The 24,311-nt window shown below is 34.0% G+C and overlaps 2 protein-coding genes across 2 annotated transcripts; one reads left to right on the top strand and one right to left on the bottom strand.

The window, feature by feature from the left end:
- Positions 1-3,649: 3,649 nt before the first annotated feature.
- LOC127739204 (ribonuclease P protein subunit p20-like) lies at positions 3,650-7,693 on the bottom strand. Its single transcript, XM_052250826.1, has 2 exons — positions 7,623-7,693; positions 3,650-4,084 (listed from the first exon to the last, which is right to left on the bottom strand). The coding sequence occupies exons 1-2, from the start codon at positions 7,649-7,651 to the stop codon at positions 3,667-3,669; spliced, it is 447 nt and encodes a 148-aa protein (XP_052106786.1). The 5' UTR covers positions 7,652-7,693; the 3' UTR covers positions 3,650-3,666.
- A 229-nt stretch (positions 7,694-7,922) lies between these two features.
- On the top strand, positions 7,923-21,928 carry LOC127739193 (protein ARV1-like). The gene is made up of 6 exons (XM_052250813.1): positions 7,923-8,031; positions 14,704-14,823; positions 18,098-18,260; positions 18,629-18,707; positions 19,462-19,604; positions 21,815-21,928. The coding sequence occupies exons 1-6, from the start codon at positions 7,951-7,953 to the stop codon at positions 21,925-21,927; spliced, it is 699 nt and encodes a 232-aa protein (XP_052106773.1). The 5' UTR covers positions 7,923-7,950; the 3' UTR covers position 21,928.
- The last annotated feature ends 2,383 nt before the right edge of the window (positions 21,929-24,311 follow it).

Genomic DNA, 24,311 nt, shown 5'->3' with positions numbered 1-24,311 from the left:
CGTTGTATTTGGATTACTTCCCTTACACTGTTTTAAATTGTCTTAATTGTTCATTAACCATTACTTTATACATAATTTGAAAGCATTGTAAGGGAGGTAATTCAAATGATGTATTTGATTTATCTCCCTTACACTGCTTTAAATTATGTTTTGTACTAAAGTATTTGTCCATTAACCAGGACAACCTTGTTTTTTCCCCTATTATGCCCCTAATTCCTAAAGGGTTTGAGCCATAACCCCCGAAAGCAAATCCTAACCATCCCTTTGTGGTATGGAAACTTGTGGTATAATTTCAGAGAGATCCATACACTGTTCCACAAGTTATTGTATGGAAACTAGAAAATGCTTATTTTTGGCCCCTAATTCCTTAATTGTTGGTACCATAATCCCCAAAATCAATCCCCACCTTCCTTTAGTGGTATATAACCTTATGGTAAAATTTCATAGAGATCCATTCACTTAAACTAAAGGTTGCAATACACAGTTAGGAAAAAAACTTAAAATTGACACTCATAATTTTTAAACACCCTCTTTCCCTTCCTTTCTAACAAATAAGGCTTAATATTTGTGTTATGCATGTGTATATTTATAGAAAGAGAATCTTCCATAGATTTGATTTCTAATGGTTATAATGGTGAAACATAATCTCTGTTGGGTGTAACCATGGCAACAATCTGCATTTCTTTGATACAAAATATTGCATAAAAGGGGGGTGGACATGTCACAAAAGTCTCCAAAATTTGGTCCAAAGGAAAATTTCAATCAATTACAGTGATAACTTTCCTGAATCCATAGACATATATCTATCAAGAGGTCCAAAAAAAATCATATGCATTTCTGCTCGTTTTTCCATAAAATTGAATACACCTTATCGCTATTTAGTCCAATCCGGAAAAAACAGTCATTTAGACAACTTCCTGTTTGGGTCAACAGGCCGCAAACAAAGGTCATCAGTAACGAGCTGAGGGAGGGAAAAATTTAGAAAGCGATCAATAGGAAACTTTGATAGATTATGATCCACTTTTTCCAAACTCAAATTATAGTCAAAAAATATTGTGTTTGAAGTATTTACGATGTTTTAAACAGGTCTCATTAAAAAGTATCATGCATGGTGCATTGTTTAATCAGGGTCCCAGATAGCTTCAACTGGATGAAAAAGTTGTGTAATTTTAGAACTTATCCGGAATGGAATAAATAGCGATTAGGTGTATTGAAAAGATCGAGCGCAAAATCTTTGTTGATAAACACTACAATAATTTATGGACCTATGGGCGGTACGGATAGGAAAATACGGACTGTCAAACAGAAAAATGGCCTATAAAACATGCTTAAAACAATCTAAATGTTCATATAAACCCACTAAGAAGGCTATATTATTCTTCAATTATCTAAAAATCAATTTAATTGTACAAAAACTTTCATATCTAAAAAATTCACCATGGCCATAATGCGAAACTAAACTTCTAACTGTGTATTCTACCAAAGTTATAGTGCGAAAACCAATATGTCTTCGGACGACGACGACGCCAACGTCATACCAATTTACGACCATTTTTGCGGCCTTATAAAAATTACATGATATTTAGAAGAAAATAAAATTTAGCAATTTTTCCATTTATAAAGGGGCATAACTCTAGAACGGTTAAAGTGACGCCACCAAAATTCAAACTTGATCTGTGTTTTATGGTAATAAGCATTGTGTATACGTTTCATAACATTTGGTTGAGGCAAACTTAAGTTAGAGAACGGAAACTAAAAATTTTGCAATTTTTCCATTTATAAAGGGGCATAACTCTAGAACGGTTAAAGTGACGCCACCAAAATTCAAACTTGATCTGTGTTTTGTGGTATTAAGCATTGTGTATAAGTTTCATAGCATTTGGTTGAGGCAAACTTAAGTTAGAGAACGGAAACTAAAAATTTTGCAATTTTTCCATTTATAAAGGGGCATAACTCTAGAACGGTTAAAATGACGCCACCAAAATTCAAACTTGATCTGTGTTTTGTGGTATTAAGCATTGTGTATAAGTTTCATAACATTTGGTTGAGGCAAACTCAAGTTAGAGAACGGAAACCAATTTTGGGACGTACGTACGTACAGACGGACAAGGGTAAAACTTAATGGCGGGGGCATAAGGGGCATAAAAACTTAAGGGAAGTTATTCTAATAGATATAAACCAGTCACCAAAGTTTCATGAAAACTGCTCAAAGCACTTTTGAGTTATTGTCCGAAAACTGGAAAATCACCCTTTTTTAATGAATAAAACCCCATAAATCGGAAACGTAAAATCTGAAATTTATAAAAATTGAAAGGGAGCTCACGTCAATAGATATAAACAATTCACCAAAGTTTAATGCAAATTGGTTAAAGCGTTTTTGAGTTATTGTCCGACATGTTGACAACGGACGGACAGCGGTATACCATAATACGTCCCGTAAACGGGCGTATAAAAACGACTTTCTAAAGGGAATCCCTCAGCTGAAAGATGTTTAAAGTTCAATTTGGTCAAACTGAGTACTGGTTTCGTAGGTAAAAGAGATTGGTTGATAATTGGCTACTTAACATCCAATGGCAAATATTATATGCAGGATGAAGTTAAAAAGAGCAGAGGATGGCTATAGCTAAAATAATCTCTTTGCCAACGGTATTGTGTATGGATTGAAATTTTTGTCTGGGAAAATGGTTTTGTGCTTAGTGCCAATTTGATGAGTAAAGTTTTTTTCCAATCGATTTTTATAGTTTGCTCTATTGTTGTGCTGTTACAAGACTGTCAAAGGCAAGGGTGAGGGGAGGGAGTTTAAGCACTCACAATCATGGTCAACCATGTTAGATTCTTTATATGCTTGTTCAAAGTCAGGAGCCTGTAATTCAGCTGCTGTCATTGTTTGCTGTCTTGTCTGATTTGTTTTTTACTTAGATTTGTTTTTTACTTAGATTTGTTTTTTAGCATGAATCCTGCTGTTAGTTTTCTTTTTAAATGTTTCACATGTTATCATGCAGGAACCTTTTATAGCTTACTCTGCAGTAAATGTTTTACTGATTTTTATGGCTGTATGATGTCTCACTGGCGATCATACCACATCACCTTATTATGCTTCCAGGAAAGAATTGTCACTTGGTCAGTCCTGTGTGTCCGAAACAAATGGTTTCTGGATGATAACTTGAGTATCATCTTGCTTGATTAGAATGACACTTACACATTTGGAAGACATATGGAAGGGTGAAAAGCCTACTGATTATTGGGTCAAAAGGTCAAAGTCTACTAAAAATAGAACTCTTTTTGGATGGAAAAATGGTTTTCCCTTGCTTGATTGGAAAGAAACTTATAAAGATGGAAGATATAAGAAAGGGGAGGAAGCCTATCGATTATGGGGTCAACTATCAAATGTCAAGGTCAATGTTACAAAAAATTCATTTTTTTTAAAGTTAGTTTCCAGATAGTATATATTCGACTATGAATTGTTACACATTTATACAGGTAAAAAAATAGCATGTTTATGTGTCCCTCCAAGCATACTAGTATTTTGAACCCTTGAAATAAAAGAGTTTTCTGTCAATAAATGTGCAGTTCAGGGAGCATCAGTTTACACCAAGCTTTTGACTTGTTTTGATATAGATCTATGAACTGGCAATAAAATGCATTAAAAGATGATTAAGTTATTTATTATATCAAATGTATTTGTTCAGGTTCCACAGAGGTCCCAGTAACTTTGAACACTTTTATATGAACTGCTGAATTATTTCTTGTGAAAATTTCTGGTTCATGTTCATCTGTTTCTGGTTCTAAGTCATCTACAAGTTCCACTGTGGAGGTCTGTGTTTCTGTTTCCACATTTCCTATGGAAGAATTTTTCACTTCTAATGCAAGATTAACTGCCCGGGTTATAGCTGCACCTAAGCCATGAATATACACCTCATTCCCAGCATTCATTATTTTATGACATCTCTCAAGCTGTTGTTTGAAATTAGTTCTTCTTGACACATAAACATCATTTTTTCTTTTTGGCAGTTTTCTTGGCAATCTTTTACGAAGAGAAAATTCCTCTTTATCAATCAGATCTTTTATTTCTGTGAATTTACTCCTGAATAATAAATTGTATGAAATAATAAAAAGAGGAGCTTTAAACTTTAATGGGTCAGCAAACTTACAACATATTTGAAAAGGAACATCTTATGGACAACAACAGTCTACAATGTAGTAAAGCCCGACAGGCACAGAGAAACTATCAGTTTAGATTTTAAGAAAATTAGCAAATTAAGGGCATAAATATGCAATTCATTTACAAGTAAGACTTTCCATTTGAGTGAAGAAAATAATGTAAATTATTTATTATTATGACTTGTGATACAAAAACAGAAATTAAACTTAGTCTTATAGTCTTATAAGAGGAGATAACCCAGATAAATGGATGTTATCAAGAAATGTACAGTATGTTTCCATTAAAGAAAGAAAAATTCAACAGTGACCCAATTTTTCTTTAACATTTTTAACATTTTCTAAAAGAATTTCATAAGAGCTAGCTTTTCAGATCTTATTTATGTTTTTAATATTATATAAAAATAAGGAGATATGGTATGATTGCCAATGAGAAGACTATCCTCCAAAGTTCAAATGAAGTGGATGTGAGCAATTGATTATGTGAAATTTCAATTAATATGCCAAATTACAGATTACCCTGATTAAACGGTATACTGAACATAGAAATGTCTTTGGATGAAATAAGTACATTCTCAGGTTAGTTTAAGGTTAAGGTAGCTTACCATAAAGTTCTATTTTGGTTAGATCAACTTGGAACTCAGAAACATGTTCATTCTGAGGTGAACTTTTGAAATTATGATTTTGACCCTGATTTCACAGCTTTCTGAACATGGACTTATGATTCTGCAAGTGGGGTGTGGTGTCCATTTGAAACATATTCCTGTTTTTATGATGTTATTTGAAATGGTTCTATATATTTAACTACATTTTGACATCCAATGGATTCTGTTATATTTTGTTTATACATACAGGACCCCTTTACTACATGTACTGTGGATTCATTTATTTTCGTGGGTACCAATTTTCGTGGATTAAGAAAAACTTACATGTTCGTGGATATTTCATTTCATGGTTTTGCCGAAGTCTGCATACAAGCCTATAGAAAATTTGCCATTTGTTGAACATTTGATTTCGTGGTTTACCTGTTCCCACGAAATCCATGAAAAGTGTATCCAACGAATAATAATGAATCCACAGTAGTATACAAGTCTATTTATAGTAAGAAAGATTGGTATCTCTTAAGACAGTTTGCATGTACTATATGGAAATATGTTGCCTGGAGAGAGTTCTTGCTAAATTTCCTGTCATGCATCTTGTCCCTCGTTTTGTATGCCAAAAAAAAGTAGAGAGAAATGTTCTCTCTTCCCAACTTGATTTAGTAAGTATATTAGAAAACCCAATTATATATAATGTGACACTTTTCATTAAGTTTTAGAGCTATCTAATTCAGAACAACAGTTCTCTTTGTAATAGTACACAATATCAGCACCTAAAATGACTACTGTACATTTTCTCCCTTTAGCCAATGAAGGTGGTCTATACTACCATTTTGATTTCAATCTCCTCCTTGAAAACAATTATTCTATTCTGAAACTATTAATCTATATATGCAATACATGTGCATCTGTTTGATTTGATTATAAGAACATATCTTGCAAAGAGTGTCTTTTTTTGTTGTTTACAAATGTAATTGATTATTGTTTCCAATAGATCATCATACAGTGTACCACTTCATTCAGATTGTAATCAAAGGGGAGCTGATATAAACTGTTCTTATGTTGTGCTGTTACACCTATGTCCCAGGTCAGGAATTCTAGACACTTCAGCACCGAGATAAACCTGCACCATGACAATTCAGCATTGGCAATCTTTTAGATAATTTGGCACTTGAGAAAGACAGTTTGGTATCAAGACAAATCGCATTTCATAAAGCTACTATGTTTATATTCCACTGTTAATCTTTCACATGTTTCAGACCTTCTTATTAACAACTAATTCTGTGGCCACAGTGGCCTGATACTGATTTAGGTTTTCTAAGATTTAATATGTGTCTTCTGTTTGGAAATTTTGTGTAATCATTTGGGTTTGTCTGGGACATAATATATTGACCGTACATGTATACTATTGCCAGGGTCAGTCAGTAGAAGGAAATGTTTTATATATTTTTTTTTTCTCTCTTTTTTGAGCTCTGAGATTGTTGTTTACATTAACATCATTATAAATGTTTTTAAAAAATTTTCCAAATAAAAACATTTCTATAACTTCTTGTATTCATCTGACATTGCGAAAGTATAGGAAATTCTGAGGTGTTGACAATTTTTTGATGTTCTGGGCTTTTCCTCAATATACATGTATGGCTCGTAATTGTTAAAACAATGAAATATAGTTTTGTCATGAATGTCTTGTCGCTGTATTTGTATGCACCTGTCCTAAGTCAGGAACCTGATGTTCAGTGGTTGTCGTTTGTTAATGTGGTTCATAACTGTTTCTCGTTTTTTATATAGATTAGACCATTGGGCATGTTGGGTTTCCTGTTTGAACGGTTTTACACTAGTCATTTTAGGGGCCCTTTATAGCTTGCTGTTCGGTGTGAGCCAAGGCTCCATATTGAAGGCTGTACTTTGACCTATAATGGTTTACTTTTACAAATTGTGACTTGGACGGAGAGTTGTCTCATTGGCACTCATACCACATCTTTTTATATCTATTCAGAATTGTGGGGATCAAATGATAACCATGATAACCAAAGGTATAAATACTTTTGATCTTCATTGAGAAATTATCAAAACTCATTATAAACTTACATAAAATATTGATTAATGCGTAACTACAATCAACTATGATCTGATTAAATATGTTTATTTAAACAAAACCAAATTTTGTAATTGCATTTTTTATGTAAGGATTTTAATATCACTATCAAAATTCTTGTTTTACAATCATTTATATCAATTAATATTTGTTTCTTTACTATTAATGATACCAGGAAAATATAGAGATAAAAAACGAGGTGTCGATTTGTTTTGGTCCCCAAAAAATATGTCCTGATGCTGAAATATCTTGACATGGACAAAGTGTCTTGTTACCCCAGGTGCGAGGGAGTGTTGAACACTAGTATTTCTAGTATAAAAGTCCTTGTTCCCTATACCATGTATACTATCTTAATTAAGGGAGAGAAAAACTTAAGTGATTATTGAGTTATTCGACTCTGAAATAACACTGAGTATTGATGCATGTGCACGTACTTGTCCTCTCTCTATCTGTCTATTATCTAGAGAAAAACAGAGTACATTAATCATGTTAATGGAAAACATTTTGTCATTATTTTTACATTCTGGCTGCATGAGCAGGATTAAGATATACCTTTAATATACAGAGACTGTACAAAATCTGTGACACATACAAATAAATAGGGGACCATGCCTTAAGGCTAAACTTTGTTGCATAAAGAGTACAACAAACTTCTGTTGTAAACTACGGATTAACCTGTCAAAGCACATGCTCGTTTTTGTTAAATTATCATTAAACAAGTAAAAATAATTAATCAGATGTTTAGTAAACAGCGTGGCAGTATTACTTACTTTGGCTTTACTTCTTCCTCAGAAATCATTTTTGTTTTTTCTAAAAGAACCGGAAATGTTAAAACAATTATAAAACTAATTCAATCGGAAAAGAATCGTTTCAAACACGGGTTAGATAATGACTGTATGGACACGAAATATATATATATATAAAGCTGTCACTGTATGTTAAGATTAGATAAATGAACATTTCAAATATAGAAATTTAATTTTCAATTTATTTGTATTTTTATCTAATGTGAATTTTGATGTATAAAAATATGGATATTCGGACTGTCCATAAACCTATCTTTTATTATTGTACTAATGTAAACATCCGCTGAAAACAATGAAATGTATCAACTGCGGGACAAAGTGTAATAGTCTTTATAGACATTATTCAAGAGATATAATACAACTGGAACACTGCGTAAGTAATTTTTCCGTAGCATACCAAAAATTGAATGCATCACATTTATAATAAACTTCGATTTGTTGTAACGCATGTGGCTGTTACATGTTGACTTTACGATATTTTGCGGAACCCATCCCCATCCCGAAAACCGGAAAAAAATATCTTCCGCCATGTTGAGGGGCCTGATGGGTTATTTTTGTTCTTCGTGATCGGCGCATTTTCGCTATCGTGATCCGTTTTTCTACAGATTTTTTTTTTTATATTTTCGTGATCCGTGATCATGGAAATTTATAACCCCCCCCCCCTCCCCCATCAGGCCCCTCCATGTTGTTGAACCTATTTCAGTGTTACAGTGGTTCAGTGGTACAGACAAGTCCATCATAGTTGTTGCCTTCTCCAGACCACCAAGCAAACTTTAAGATTAATATGCCACACAACAAGTGATAGACAAACTATCCTCATTAAGTCTAGAGAGTGACTTTTAGATTAGTTGAGACCTGCAATCTTGAACAACAACCTCAAACCAATACTGACCCGCAGACACTTCCCAACAGTTTTATAAACTTTACTATCATTTTGGTAAATAACAAGTTGTAAACGTTCCATCTAGAAAGGAGAAGTTTCTGGACATATTTTACCAACAACCAATCATCACCCACTCCAGGTACACAAACACATTTACAAGATTTGTCAGACGCACAACACGACAAAGACAGAGAGCATACCACAAACGTGACAAAGCAAAAGAAAGGAGCCAATAAACAAAAAAGACTATCAAACGCTACTATATTTTGAAATCAAAATTCCAGATGAGCATCCTTCAAGCTCATAACAACTATGTCCGTGACTTCATCAGTTCAGAACCAAAAAGTAACCTAATACGTTCTGGTCCTGGTTCAAAGGAAGGAAACAAGAGTAGCACAATTGCACAGTGCAGAAGGCCATGATGGCCTCATACACAGAGACCCAACCACGAAAGCAAACACTCTTAAAGACCAATTAAAGTCCGTTTTCACAAGAGAAGGACATCAGCAGTATGACAGAGAAAGGACTAATCCAATTTCCACCTATGGCTTTTATAACTGTAACACTTGCCGTAGTGTACAAGCTTATCAAAAACCTGAAACCACGCAAAGCCCAAGGACCAGACTTAGTACCAGCCAGATTTATGAAGGAGCTGCGCAGCACTTCGTATTATAAACCAGACCTCAATCGACTTCTGGAAAATAGAACATGTCGGACATATCTTCAAGAAAGGAGACAAGATCAAAGCTGCCAGCTACATGCCGGTTACGTTGACTTCCATTTGCATTAAGGTTAGTAAGTAAATTCTCCATTCTATCATCTCTCAACACTTTTAGACACTCAACATTTTGCATATGCTTAGGATGGATTCTTGAGTAAACGTTCTATTGAAACACAGCTTATCGCAACAATCCAAGACTTTGACAAAAGGACTTTCAAATTGGAAACAGACGGATGTCGTAATACTTGACTTTGAGAAGCTTTTGACAAGGTGCAACACAAAAGATTGCTCCTCAATTTCAAATACTATGGAATCCGCGGTTCAATCCTAAAATGGTTTGGGAACTTCCTAAGCAGAAGAAAGTGACAATGTCCAAATATAGGGAGATATTTCAGTAGATGTGGATTCAAGAGTTCCACATGGCACTGTCATATAACCCTACTATTTCTGACTTTCATTAATGACATACCTGACCGTTGACATCTTCTTCCAAACAGTTTACCAATGACTCTTTGATCCAAAACAACATAGAAACAAACGACACTAACGCCCTAAAACAATTTGAATGCATTGGAAAAGTGGGGCAAATTCTGGCAAATGGCCTACTATCTGCATATCGATGAATAGTAGTACTAAATATAATCGATACCAAATGCCAACTTGATGGCCACACCATAGAGACATGTCCTGTTAGCAAATACATTGGAGTATACAATAGCCAGAATTTATCATGGCACAATCACATTGACCAAACAACAGCCAAGAATTCAAGAACAGTTGGATTATTGGGAAGCATCCTCAGAAACTGTCCACCGAGAGTAAATTCAAGGCATAAACCAGTATAGTCCGGCCAGCATTTAAAATAAGCCTCCGTAGTCTGGGTACCATATCATTACCATCAAATTGAACAACACAAAATATACAATGACCATGATGACAGGCAGCAGTATATTTTACTGTAGTGAACTACACTTCTCGAAAGCCTGGACGGACCGATCACTTCAGTGCTTCCTAAATTACACTGGGAACCGTTGGAACATCGAGGAGCGAGATATAGAATCATAAAGTTCGATTGATAACATTATAAGGGTATCAATTTTCTGCACCAGATGCTTTTTTCGACAATAAATATTTCTACATTGATGCTCGAACCAAAATATTTGAAAAAACAAAACTTATTAATCAAATGAAGAGCTTATAAGCCAAAAAGGACAAAAAATATAGCCAAAGCCGGACAAGGAATCAGAGATTTGCATGGGGAGAATATATTCCTTAATTTAAAATAATTTAAAAAAATTTGTAACAGCAAATTTTGATAACACAATATCCGTATTTTCATGCTAGTACTGTAATACACTCGGGGACTAAAACACTTACTAAAAAACACAACGAGTGGGACTGGGAGTTCCCAAGCCAACAAGATCAGGCAAATTAGTGCCAGAGTTGATGCATATAAACAATCATTCTTCCCGAGACGATCAAGATGTGGAACGCTTTAGCTTCAGATGTGAAAAGAGTACTTAACATAGACAGTTTCCGGCACCACTAAAAACAACTTTGATGTGGCCAGATTCATTCCAGACGTTAAACAAGGCTGCAGATTTTAGCTGTAAATACGGCATTTTAGATTTACAGACAGTTGTAACAGACTATTCTTTAAAGTGCTGGAGAGCCTGGAGTAGTGACATTCGTCTGTTGCGTAAACTCTATATCGGGAAGTAAGACCCACATCAATGTTCATATAATCATATCAAGAATGTACATTGACATAAGTAGCCTGGAATTCCGGCTTAATCGCTTAGATCTGTTAGAGCAGTGGGCCAAGATCCCAGGCAACTACATAAATACTCATCAAAGATACCAGGTTCATAACTTTGTTACTCCAGAAGCGCGTTTCGTCTATATCAGACTAATCAGAGGCTCTCGAACAAAAACAGTTCGATATTAGATCTTTAGATACCAGCTTAGTGTTCTGATCTGTAATTTTACCGATTTTATCCTAATCCCATTTGACAATTTGACTGAATGTGACTTTGAATGGAGGGTGACGCATGCATAGCAGGAGAAGATTACCTGTTCGACCTACACTTTTTCGTTAATTTTAGAGTTCACGTGTAAGAAGCCTAATTCAAACTGAATGTAATTAAGGGATTCCGCATAAAAACTTCTGTATAAAGTGTCGGGAATCACAACACGTTCTATCTTTAGGATATTTACATTTATGTATAAAAACGAGCTCACTGTACAATTTTTGAAATAATCTAAATGTTTCACATTTTTTGATGTCGTTTTTAGTCGACTGTACACTATGTTGTTTTCTCATTGTCGATGGCCGTACGGTGTCCTTTAATTGCTTACTACCACTTCATTTTAACTATGATGGATAGTTATTATATTGCCAAGCAATCATACAACATCTCCTCCTTTTTATATATGAGTACTAGTAAAAGTTTTTGTTATTCAAAATACATGTAAATATTTTTGGCGGGGTCGGACGAAGTCCAAAATCGGCTTATAGTGTGTTTACTTCATGCGGGCGGGGAAAAGTTGATACGATACCTAATTTGTGTAATCAACTTCTACAGCTTTCAACACAGACCCCTCAAACTTCACAGAAAGATTGCACACATGTTAAAGTAGTGCACCGACTATAATGGAATTGTGTGAGGAATTTTTCCCATTTTTTTATCCTTTAGAACATAGTCATTTTCCATCAAAATTTACAAAAAAGGTACCAGTCTTGTGAAATCAACTTCTGCCAAATGTTTTCAGTCTGGTTTTCGGAAACTTCACTGAAAGATTGCATACATATTGAAGTTGTGCACCTGTTATTAGGCAGTTGTTTGAGGATTTTTTTCCAATTTAATATTCCATACTTGGGAACTTGATAATTTACAAAAGATGGTACCATTTTTGTTGAATCAACTCCTCCTATAGTTTTCAACCTTGACACTTCGCAGACAGATGCAAACATGCCAACATTTTGCACCTGTCATACGGAATTGTTTAAGGAATCTATTCCAATTTACTTGACTTGGGAACTTAGTAATTTCCCAGCAAAATTTACAAGATATGGTACAATTTTTGAACCAAAACTTCTGACTATTTTCAGAAAAAATGCACACATGTTGAAATAAAAACCTATTAGAATGGTGTTGCTTCAGGAGTCCCCCCCCCCCTTAATCTAGACTTAGGATCTTAGTCATTTTTTAGAAAAATAAATTTACAAAGATGGTACCAGTTTGGTGTAATCAACTCCCCGTAGTTTTCAACCAAGAGCCTTGACACTTCACTGAAAGATTGCACACATGTGTTGGAATTGTGCACCTGCTGTACGGAATTGTTTGAAGAATATTTTTCCAATATTCTAGACTTGTGAACTATTTATTCTTCTGTAAAATTTACAAAAGTTGATACCAGTTTTGTGTATATTCTACAGTTTACTTTCCTGACCCCTGCAAATACATAGATATATTACGCACATGTTAAAGTTGTGTACCTGTATTTTGGAGTTTTTTCAGGATAATAAATTTACAAAAAATGTTTCAGTTTTGTTTAATATGCTCTTCCTACAGTTTTCAACGAGGGATCTCAACTGCCACTTCATAGAAATATTGTACCCATGTTGAAATTGTGAATTTTTTAGGAAATTTTACAAAAAGACTCTACCAGTTTTGTGTTATCAACTCTTCCTACATTATTTTCAATCAGATTCTTGCAACTTAGCAGAAATATATCACACGCGTTAAAATTGTGTTTCTGCTTTTTGAGTTGTTTGGGGATTTATTTCCAATTTTTGGGACTTGGTAACTTGGTAATTTTCAGCAAATTTACAAAACATGATACAAGTAATCAACTCCTCATAGAATCTTCAAACAAGACCATTTGAACTCAAAAGAAAGATTGCGCACATTTAGTGCATCTGCCATACAGAATTGTTTGAGAATTTTTTTCCGAATTTTTCCAACTTTAGAACTTACTCATTTTTAGCAAAATTTACAAAAGATAGGACCAGTTTTGTGTTAACTATCCCTTTTCAGTTTTGAACCAAGACTCATGAATCTTCACAGAAAGATTGAAATATTGAAGCTGTGCATCTGCTATTATGGAGTTGTTTGGGAAATTAATTTTATATTTCTGGACTTGGTAGCTTGGTCGTTTGTAAGTCAATTTACAAAACATGATACAAGTTTTGTGCAATCAACTCCTCATATGATCTAAATCTAGAGTTAAAAGTTAGGGTTGGTTGAGAACAAAACTTAACGTCAATAGGGATAATTTTAGCTTCCCATTTGTATGTAGCAACATTCCAGCAGCTCCTGCATATGGAGTATATGTCCCCAAATTGATATGAGCTTGCGGTTCCTTTCATAATTTCCTTGATAGAGGGTTGATACTTAAAAGGTATCTGTTAAACCAAGGGTTCCAAGTGTTGAGGTTAAAGTTATCCCTTCGAAAATTTTACGGATGCTATCACGAGTTGGTTGACCGTTATGGAATATCTGAAATAGATATTCCATAACGATTTCAGGTTATTCCATAACGGTTCACCAACTCGTGATGGCATCCGTAAAATGTCCGAAGGGATGATTTCAACTTCACCACTCGGAACTCTTGGTTCAATAAGAAATCATGATAGCCAATGCAAGCTCTGGAATATCGTATCAACTGGGAGATATATTCAAAAAACATTTGACTACGGATTAAGGCAAATATTATGATCCGTTGGCTCCTAATGCCCCCCAACCAAACCATTCGAAACATATTTCATATTCTATTTTTAATTTTTACATTTTATCAGAGTAACCCTTTTTTACCAGCTACCAAAATAAGCTATAGTTTCTTTGTTTAAAAAAATGTATATAAATCTCAACTTGATTTCGTGCGTCGGAAGCGCTTGCCTGGATTTACATTCACCAGGAACGCTCCTACCCAAATATTTAATATTTGAAAGCCAGGGATATATTTATACGTAGAAATGTTTAGAGCATTAAAGATTATAAAAAAATCGTTTTTAGAAATGAACACTTTTATTTGCATGGCGGGTGATGCGTGCATAGCAGGCGACACTTACCCTGTTGACTAAGTGTGTATTCACAAGACAAGTGATGTTTGCATTACAAGAGACGCTTATCCAGTTGACGCACCCGGTCTCACTCCTTTTGGAGTTCATGCGACTCCCCTCAGTTTGTGTTTGTTACCTTGACTTCTCTCTTCTAAATTGATTACAAGATTTAAACATCGGTCAACTACTGTCGCCTTAATTTATGTTAGTTGCAACAAAAATGTACCTCTAAATTTCATTTCCCCCATATAAAAAAGTCATGTATCATCGAATCAATAAGATATGCAAAAGTACTTTACCGATTTTCGTACCCTAAACACTTATTTGTTGAAAGCGCGAATGGAAATTCTTTTAAGTGTGCATTCTTTAATTTTAGATCCATTGTAAAGAGCTCGTAGACAAATATATAGAGTTTGACCCAGTCATTATCTGTCTTGATGCTTTACTGTTGAAAAGAGAAGCATTTCAGCATGTTCTCAGCAATAATTCCACTCAGGTAAGTTACTGAACAACAGCTTATACTTCATTGATGAATCTCTGATTATAGCAGTTTCAGCTAACACAGATCTATCATATTATACGTTAGAAGGACACGTTTGAAGCAAATGATCATGTTTTTTGTCTGCTTGTGATGCTGATTTTGCCTACATCTTGTTTTACTTAAAAATAGATCATATCTGTAAATGTTCAAACAGAGTTTATTCTGTATGTCGGGCACATCTTGGTGCTTTAGTGGTAGTATGCTCGCTTCGAGTTCAGCAGATGATGTGTTTGATCCCCGAACGAATCATATGAGAGACTGAACAGCTACTGAAACCACAAGAGTTGACTGTAGGTTATAAAATTATGCTCTCATGGTATTCTCCAATCCGACAGTGAAATCCATGTTAAAGAGGGACGTCTGTTTAGCTTTCGAGATGTATTAAAACGAATCCACTTTCGGTCAGAATGCCTCGTATAAGGAAAGTGTCGTGCTTATTTCATATTATAGAACCCTTGCAACATCTCTTTGGAGGGTATGTATGGGGCCTGTAGCACGGCAAAATGTCTGTCCTTCACCGAGGTCGACACACTTTGCAGAGTTGACCTTTTAGAGTGATTGTTAATTAGTTATCGAGCTGGGTATGTGTGAAATATTTGCAATCAGACAGCAATCATACAACATTCTAATACTTGAATACAAAGGAGTTTGTTGATCATCATTTTGCGTTGACCTTTTTTTAACATGATAAATTTGTAATTTATGCCAATAATTTTATATTGAACAAATATACCACTAGCCTGTAAACACTGAGGTTGAAAGTTCGAATCCCGCATATGACAGGTATGCTCGACTCCAATCTTAATTGACTAGGATTGTCAGTTTTCTTATATCAAGTTCAATTAGATGTTGAGATTTTTGTTTGTTGAAAATATAAGATATAAAAAAAAATGGCACATGATATCAAACACAGATTGCATTAGACCCTATGTAGTTGTACACTAAAATATCGAACTCCAAGGAAAATTCAAAACGGAAATTCCTTCATCAAATGACAATATCAAAAGCTCAAACACATCAAACGGATGGAAAATGGAAAAATATTTTAAAAAATTGGACAAATGAAGGAATAACATGGGAGTCCTTAGGGGTTTGTACTTATGGGGATAATTCTGGGTTTCATATCTTGGCTTTTAGTATAATTTTGATAAGTTCATATTGTAGACCAAACCTTCGGTGCCTCGTACAATGTTGTAATTTTGTATTTTAAAGAGAAGTAATTATTTCATTAATGTGAAATGATTGAAGACATACACAAAATTAAACAGTCTACAAAAAATACAAAACAACAAAAAACAATTTTTCAAAAGAATTCGTTCTCAATTTTATGGATTCTTTTTTCAACTCTTAAAGTTTCCAACCACTAAAACTGGATCGCGTCACTGTGTCACTTCTTATGGACGTACAACCACTTCTAGCTCGAACAAACACAGCATCCCCAACTTCAGCTTCTCTGACCACTATTTCTGTTGCTGACGCGTTATCTGCATCGTGTTCAGAGTCCGGATACGATTCTCCAATAATTGAATTGTTCAAGACAAGCTCGGTTGCGCAAAGTGACTCTCTGACAACAACAGTCCATGGGAATACATAGACCCCTGTTTCAGGTACAGTAAATGTACCCGTGAGGTGGTTGTAGGCATTTCCTTTATTTGTCATTTCTGTATCAAACTGTATTGGATGATGAAATCCTAAAGAGGAAACCCAGTTTGAAAGATATGCATGGAAGGCGATAACCTGACTGCTGCTACTTTGTCTTTTTTCTGAAAGATAAATTGCCGTTTTAAAAAGAAAATCTGGGATGTGTGCAATAACATTTTGAATGAATGTATAAACGAAATAATGACTGCCTGAATGAATGAATGACTGACGGACTGAATGCTATTAGAAAGCTTTGAAGAACGATCAGCTAGATTGTCTCTCCAGTACGTCTTAGTTTTAAACAAAGGAAGCTCATTTAACAAGTAAACTGTTGGTTAAAACATTGATACTCCTGGATTAAAAATAGCCATAAAAAATTCACTTTGGTTATTCTGATATTTTATATACAGACTATTGACAGAATTGTGGACACTACAGGCAGCAAATTAAACTCATGTATATGATTTAATCTTTAATTTCAACATAATTGTACCCCAAAATAAAGAAATTGGGAGGAGCAGCATTATACATTTGTGATTGTCACGCAATTACGCATGTTGTGGATGTTCTCAACAGACCTGATCTAGTATGTGTTGAATACAACAAATAACACTGTAAAGAAAGCAATCCCCAGAAAAAAGATACACCATAGCATATAGGTTGAGTAACGCGAGTTTACAAATTACAAAAAAACGGTGACGTCAATGTCAGCTAATTTTTTCTCAAAAGCTGTATCATATGTCCCTGTTAATACTTACGCGTCGAACGAAATTCATCTATATCGTCTAAGACATTAGTTTGAGTTTGGTTCAATCTCCTTAAAATCTTTTCAAATTCAAACATCTTTAACGTCATCCTTTGGAACTCGGACAGTTGCGCCTTCATTATTTTGTTTTCATTTTGCAGTGATTCTATTTTGTCATCACATGTTTCCCCATTAATTTCATATTCCAGAAGTACAAACACAAGAAGTGAAAATGTCAACATTGCATTCCGAATATGAGACCTTCTTGAAGAAAAATTAAATCTGTAAAAATGTCTTATCACATTAAGGTTGTAGAGTGCACAACCTTATATAATCATTCGTATACTCTTACATTTTGAACTCTTAAAGAAGAACACAATGGAGATAGATACTAGACAATTTAGTAATTCTTTTCATTTAAATTTTTAATTTTTTTGCTGATGATCGTAAACAAATTATTAACTTTTTAGTATCGAAGTGATATGAGCGTAATGACCGTTGTTTTGGACCAACCTATTGTGAAAATATATACCATACACGTCAAAGTGAACGAATAAACGTTACATTAGCGAAAGTCACGCTGTGATTTTTTTCTAATGGTTATTATATAAATTTAACTAATATGATGACGATAGATTGCAGAATCAGAGGCGTTTTCGCCTACGACGAATGTCACAGAATCGGGGATATATTTTGCTAATCCGGCGGTGGCGTTTATATGTATTAATTATATCAGGATGTAGAGGGCAAATCTTCAAATCTTGGATACAGATGAATATGTTTTATGGTATCTGTCTGGCATACTAACCTTGTTCTGCAATCTATATTTTAACTATCTTCCAGGCTCAGTGGAAACTAACCTCTATATTGTTACTATTTGACGCCTACACTAAACTTGTTCATCAAAGACAAAATGGAGACCACACCAACAGGCCTATGCCAGATAGTGTTTTGTACTCTGCATTCGAATGGGATCTTTACTTTAACTATTTTTCAGCCCTTATAGGTAAAATACATTTGAATTTTTTATATACATTATTGTAGCTCATCTTTGAATTTAGAATTTATAAAATCATAGACAGGAATTTGATATACATTGTATAGTGATAGATTTTAAAACTTAAAAACACTGAAATGCAAAATTTACGAAATGAGATTAAATATAGAAAAACGATGGTTTTTAATATAATATCATTTTATGTAAATAATTCATTTTGTCTGTAAATTAAAAAACCATCAAATGATATAATTTTACTGAAACGTAATTATCTGTTTTGTTTAAGTACTTATGGTTCTAATGCTCTGTTAAAAAGTTTGGTTTCTTCCAGAAATGTGTTTTATGTACCGTTAATATAGTGTACGGTTTTTTTTCAGAACTACTTGTGTGTGTAGTTGTTATATTGTTAGCATTTGTCATCGCTAGTAAGATTATGCCTTCCTCAGACAAACTTAGGTATGTATTATAAAACCTGTAAACATATTTGGTTGTATTTTTTTTTTGGGGGGGGGATGGCGGATATAAAAATCACCCTACCTGTCTGTTCATGAACAACCCCCCCTCCCCCCCTTTAAGGATATTGATGATGATGAAAGTTCATAAAGATGTTAAACACTACATTTGAATATGCCTAAAGGAATATATTTCCAGTCCAACATGATAAGGTGGATATAATAGAATTACATTGCTTCGATATATTAATAGTATTGCCGGCCGGGCGTATCATTCGTCAGTTCACTCATAGTTGTAGTGTAAGACTGTTTTTGTTTTTGTAATCTCTCCATAGAATGTCACTAAAGTTGTTCTTTCTTACAAACTGTTCTTTTTTTGTTTAAATCATTATAACTCATCCTAATCATGTTAGGAAACAACTTTAATGGTAATACCTTTGTCAAATACATAGAGATTCTGACGGTTTTGATTGTCAACGCCTCCTCTATCACGAGACAGTGGTGTTACCCAGCTTACTTTTTGTTTTCTGTCTCAAAAAAATTTACAATTCGTATTACCTTTGCATTTCAAAGAGAAAATTATATTTAGGTCCTGATGATGTAGGTGGATATAATTAATAAGCTACAGACAAACAAAACCAAGCAGAAAATCAACAAAGAATAAATCATTAAACAAAACGCAAAAACCTAATAATTAAAATGAAATAAAATATATGTATGTTGTCCTTTTCCTCAAAATATGTTTTGTTCCTTTGTAGATTATATGAAATAGTAAGAGGAATTTTATTGTCAAATTTTGGTAAGATATTGGTAATACCTGCTGTATTATGGGGTTATAATGAGATGTATGTGTGGTTAACAGCAATATTTGTCTGTGCATCAAATGTTCAAGCTTTCCGTGGTAAGTGATTTTTTATTATTTTTTTTAAAGTTATGCATTTCGTATTTAAGGTCTCTCACATTGAATCAATTACAGTTTATTTTGGATCAAATTCATTTTGTTAAGATAAATGAATAATATTTCCTTCCTTTTAGAAAATTTATTTTAATCAATAATACCAATCACCTATAGTTTAATGAAGACAATAAGAGTTGTAGTACAAATAAAAAAATCTGCTGTCAAAATAGTGTGAGACGACGGTTATTGGCTGAACAGTGATAACATTCATTGAGAGATGTCTTACTTGCATACCAAATTCAAAATCGAAGATAATTTTTGAAGTGAATTGAGCCAATATTCTGGTATCAACTTTGTAGTTGCTGTCAAAAACTTGTTTAAATACGCAAGGGAGATGAACTAGAGATTTGGTGAAATTTAACGTTGAACAATTTATGTTAAATTCTGTTAAAATGTGACTTATTTTAAGAGGCAATAGTAGTTCACCGATGTTCCAAACCCGTAAGTCATGGTACTCAGCAGCTATTTGAGCGAGAATGGTTCGGAGGTTCGGAGGTTCTTTTCTTGTACTCCGGCTTCCTCCACCTTAAAAAGTGGCCGCCATGATATGGTCAAGGTAGCTGAAAGTGGCGTAAAAAACAGCAACACATAATGTAATGTTCTTATTGCAGTTGATAGATATAGGAAGATGTGGTATGAGTGCCAATGAGACAACTCTCCATCCAAGTTACAATTTATAAAAGTAAACCATTATAGGTCAAGGTACGGCCTTCAACATGGAGCATTGGCTCACACCGAACAGCAAGCTATAAAGGGCCCCAAAAAATTACTAGTGTAAAACCATTCAAACGGAAAAACCAACGGTCTAATCTATATAAAAACGAGAAACGAGAAACACGTATGAACTACATAAACAGACGACAACTACTGTAATCAGATTCCTGACTTAGGACAGGTGCAAACATTTATTGATAGTCTAGGTATACGATTCTTCAGGCTTTTGGCTAACAACTCTTAGGTTGTTTATTGTTTAATATGACAAAATCATCTGTAATTAGATTACCAACAGGAAGGATTATATTTGTATTGGGACGATGAGCAAGCAGGGTTGGCAAAAAACCGGGTTTTATGAGTATTGCCCAGCCCAGTGGGAAATACTGGGAAAAACCCGGGTTTTACTGGGTTTTACCGGTTAATACTGGGCAATACTGGGTAATATGAAATACTGGCCTGAATTTTAAAGAGGATTCAGTGATTAATCACAAATACAATACATTAAAGTCGAAGAATTCAATTTGTTCTTTTTAATAAATATAACTAATATTTAAAGAACTAACAATTCTATGTAACATGTGTAAGGAAAATAACTCTAAAACATTTTAGTTCATTACTAAAAATGTTTACTAAGTTTTAGCATATGTTTATATTCATCACTAATTAATAAGTAATTATTCAGATTATAATACAGATCTATTTATATAACAATAATCACCCTTTTGATTACTATAAGTGTTCATGGCCTGTCCCCTTAGGGTGTTTATTTAGCAATATGATTGTATAACAATTAAAATTAACAATTCAATTAAACACTGCAATAGAATGCATTTTTTCAACTTGGATTTAATATTGAAACAAAGCTTGGAAATTAACAAGGTATCCTGAAATGTCCAATACTTGTATTCTGCCTACATAGAATTAGTGGAGAAAAGGAAGAAATTGAAACCCGGGTTTTCCCACCCGGGTTTTCCCGCCCGGGTAATACTTTGCCAACCCTGTGAGCAGGAGCAATTTATCAATTTTGAATTGAAAATTTCTATAATTCGTATATTTTCTTGTTTGAGGTGAAGTTGGCAATCTTACAGATTCCATTTGACCTTGAATTTGTTTTCACTGTCCAGCTACTTGATTAGATCACCATTTCTGTAATTTCAAGTAGAGGACCGACTATTTTTGCGTGTTTGTTCGTTTTAAGGTAATGTGAAATCAGTTGACCTTGATCTCCATTTTATAGAAATTAGAATAGATATCTAGGAAGGTGTACTTGTTACCTCCATTTGTGAGACTGTCAAGATACAGGTATTTATACATAGCTATTGTACAGGCGAGACATTTCTTTGCTGTTTTGCCTTTTAAGTTAAAGAATTATTGTTTCAGAACAGGTTAATGCTTCTGAAATATATTTTCAATACATTTATTAAATTTTTCTGTTTCAGTGTTATGTCCTTCATGGCCAGCCATATTTTGTGCAGTTGTTGTCATTTCCAGTCATGTCATAGCTTCTTTAACTGGCAGCATAATCTATAATTTACATTCTGCAATCAAATAAATTGAGATTGAGTTAAATTTTGGTTCAGTTTTAATTTGTTTATTACACCTAATATCTGACAATTTAGTAGGTCCTGGATGCTCACAATCCAACCACTGAACCATTAGATTGTTTGCTATTGGATATGAAAAGCTAATGTTTGTTTCTATTATTTTTATCAAATCTTTAGCTTCCAGTCGTGTGCGAGGTTTTTTTCCCTTGTCACTCTGTTTCACCCTAATTTCTTCTTGTTTGTACATTTGTCTTAATAAAACAAGATGGCGAGAGGTTATAGTCAGTGAGAAAGAAGTGTCTGTTTTTATGTGTTGAATTATCTTATTGTGCTAAGTTTAAAAATAAGACACCAAAGGACCAAATAGAGGAAGGACAGACAACATCCTGGTCAAAAGAAAACAACACGCAATAGTCCACAAGATAGAATAAACCAGGTTCACTGGACGGCTAAGCAGTTCCTGCTCCACTAGTTACACGTCGTTTTGCTCGTTACAAGTTAACAGTTGGATGATAAGTCGTGTTAGGTGATAATCATGAACGAGGAAAGGAGGAAAGGACTGAAATAACTTTAATATATCCGAAGTCGTCTCTGACACTGGTATTCTAAAATGGTCCACCAAGTCATGATGGCATTGGTAATAATTTTGATGAAATGAACTGAACATTACAATACCCCGTATGTAAATGAATTATGTTACCCCACCTTATAACATTCTACAATTATTTTTTTATTATTACCGTGACCTTTCATTACATCCTAATCCAATCCTAATTAATATTTATGGATTATCACTTAGAAATCACTTTCTGCATTGCGTATGGGCTTTTTGTTTTTGACCTCGACCTTAGATGTTCTGACTTAATTAATAGGGTTTGTCTTCTCATCAATATGATTCATATGTCAAAGTTTGGTTCCAATTCCAAATACGTATGTGAAGTTATCTCATGTGAAATCTTTTTTTCTGCACTGATGTGGGTCTATTCATAGTATTTTTGGTTTCATCATATTAGACCATATATCCAAGTTGATTCTAATCCCAAGTCGGCTTTGCAGTTAACGACTGGATAACAAACAGTCTTACGAACGGACTTCGCAGCGTTTAGTATATTACAAAATGGGTTAAACAGTCAAAATGACATTTTTATGTCTTTCCCTTTAAAGATATAGCTTGTTATTTTTACTTTGTATATTACTTATTACTATACGACTGTTGTCACATACGGATCACGATCTGCTTACCGTTCTGAGGACCTGAGACCAGTTTAGGTGAGGTATGTGTTGATCAGTCATACGTTTTATGTAGTGTTTCGTAGACTTTGTAATCGTCATTTTCCGTGTTTTGCCATGATTGTTTTCAGTCTCTCTTCGATAATATGAGTCATGAATTTCCCTTTGGTATCCTCCGTAAAGATTGACGTTTGACTTAATTGTAGCTAGCCCCTTCGGCCCTTTATAAAGACAATAATATTTACTAGTAAATGACAAATTTTATTATCTGTAATCAACCAACTAAGTGGATATTAAGCTCATGGCTTTTGTGTAGTAACTAGTTATAAGTTACGGATAAGTTTCGCTCGAGTTGACTTACTTATGACCTTTTTTATGGTCATTTTGACTTTAAAAATGTCATGATTATTAAAGTTTGGTCAACCGTTGGCAGCCATCTTTCCGTTAACATGTTGAACAGTTTAATGCTTAATTGTATGATGGGCAGCTGGAGATAATGATTTTTTTAAGATTGCAAAACATTTTACATAATAACGACCATTATCTGTTTTCACTTGTCCTTGTATATACTTATAGATAGTTTATTTATAATAATACGGTTAGCAGTTACAGATAACATGCGTTAGCGCTTCAACTGTTCCGGTTCTTATACATCATTGGCTTTCAAACATTAGACTTTGATCGTTCCTGTTGAAGGTAAATCAATAAAAGCGCTTTGGACGCATGACATTTATAACGTGTTGTTTTCATTTTTTATTCGTTACAAGTTCATGTAGTCGTCCTACAGCCACGAATAGACATACCAAACCTATTCAGTTGTTATTTACATAAGAAATAAAGTTTTGAAATATCATGATTTGTTTATTGACATATATGTATCTTTATGAACGAAATAAAACAAGTAAACAAGTATAATACAATAGATAATGCTTAAATATAACAATACTCGAAGAAACACACTATACGAACAGAATAATAAAAACAAAATGATCACAACAAACAATAATTACCGTAAGTGTATGATAGATAATGATGCATTGATTAAAAAGTTTCTTCGAAATTGTTTGTGTTTCTGTTGAAGGTAAATCCAGAGAAGTGCTCTGGACGCACGAAATTATATAAAGTTTTTTTAATCAATTCGATAAATTATGTTTATGAAGAG

The sequence above is a fragment of the Mytilus californianus genome, unplaced genomic scaffold (assembly GCF_021869535.1).
Source record: "Mytilus californianus isolate M0D057914Y unplaced genomic scaffold, xbMytCali1.0.p SCAF_4, whole genome shotgun sequence".
Classification (NCBI taxonomy): Eukaryota; Metazoa; Mollusca; class Bivalvia; order Mytilida; family Mytilidae; genus Mytilus; species Mytilus californianus.
This window is presented reverse-complemented; position numbering and strand designations above follow the sequence as displayed.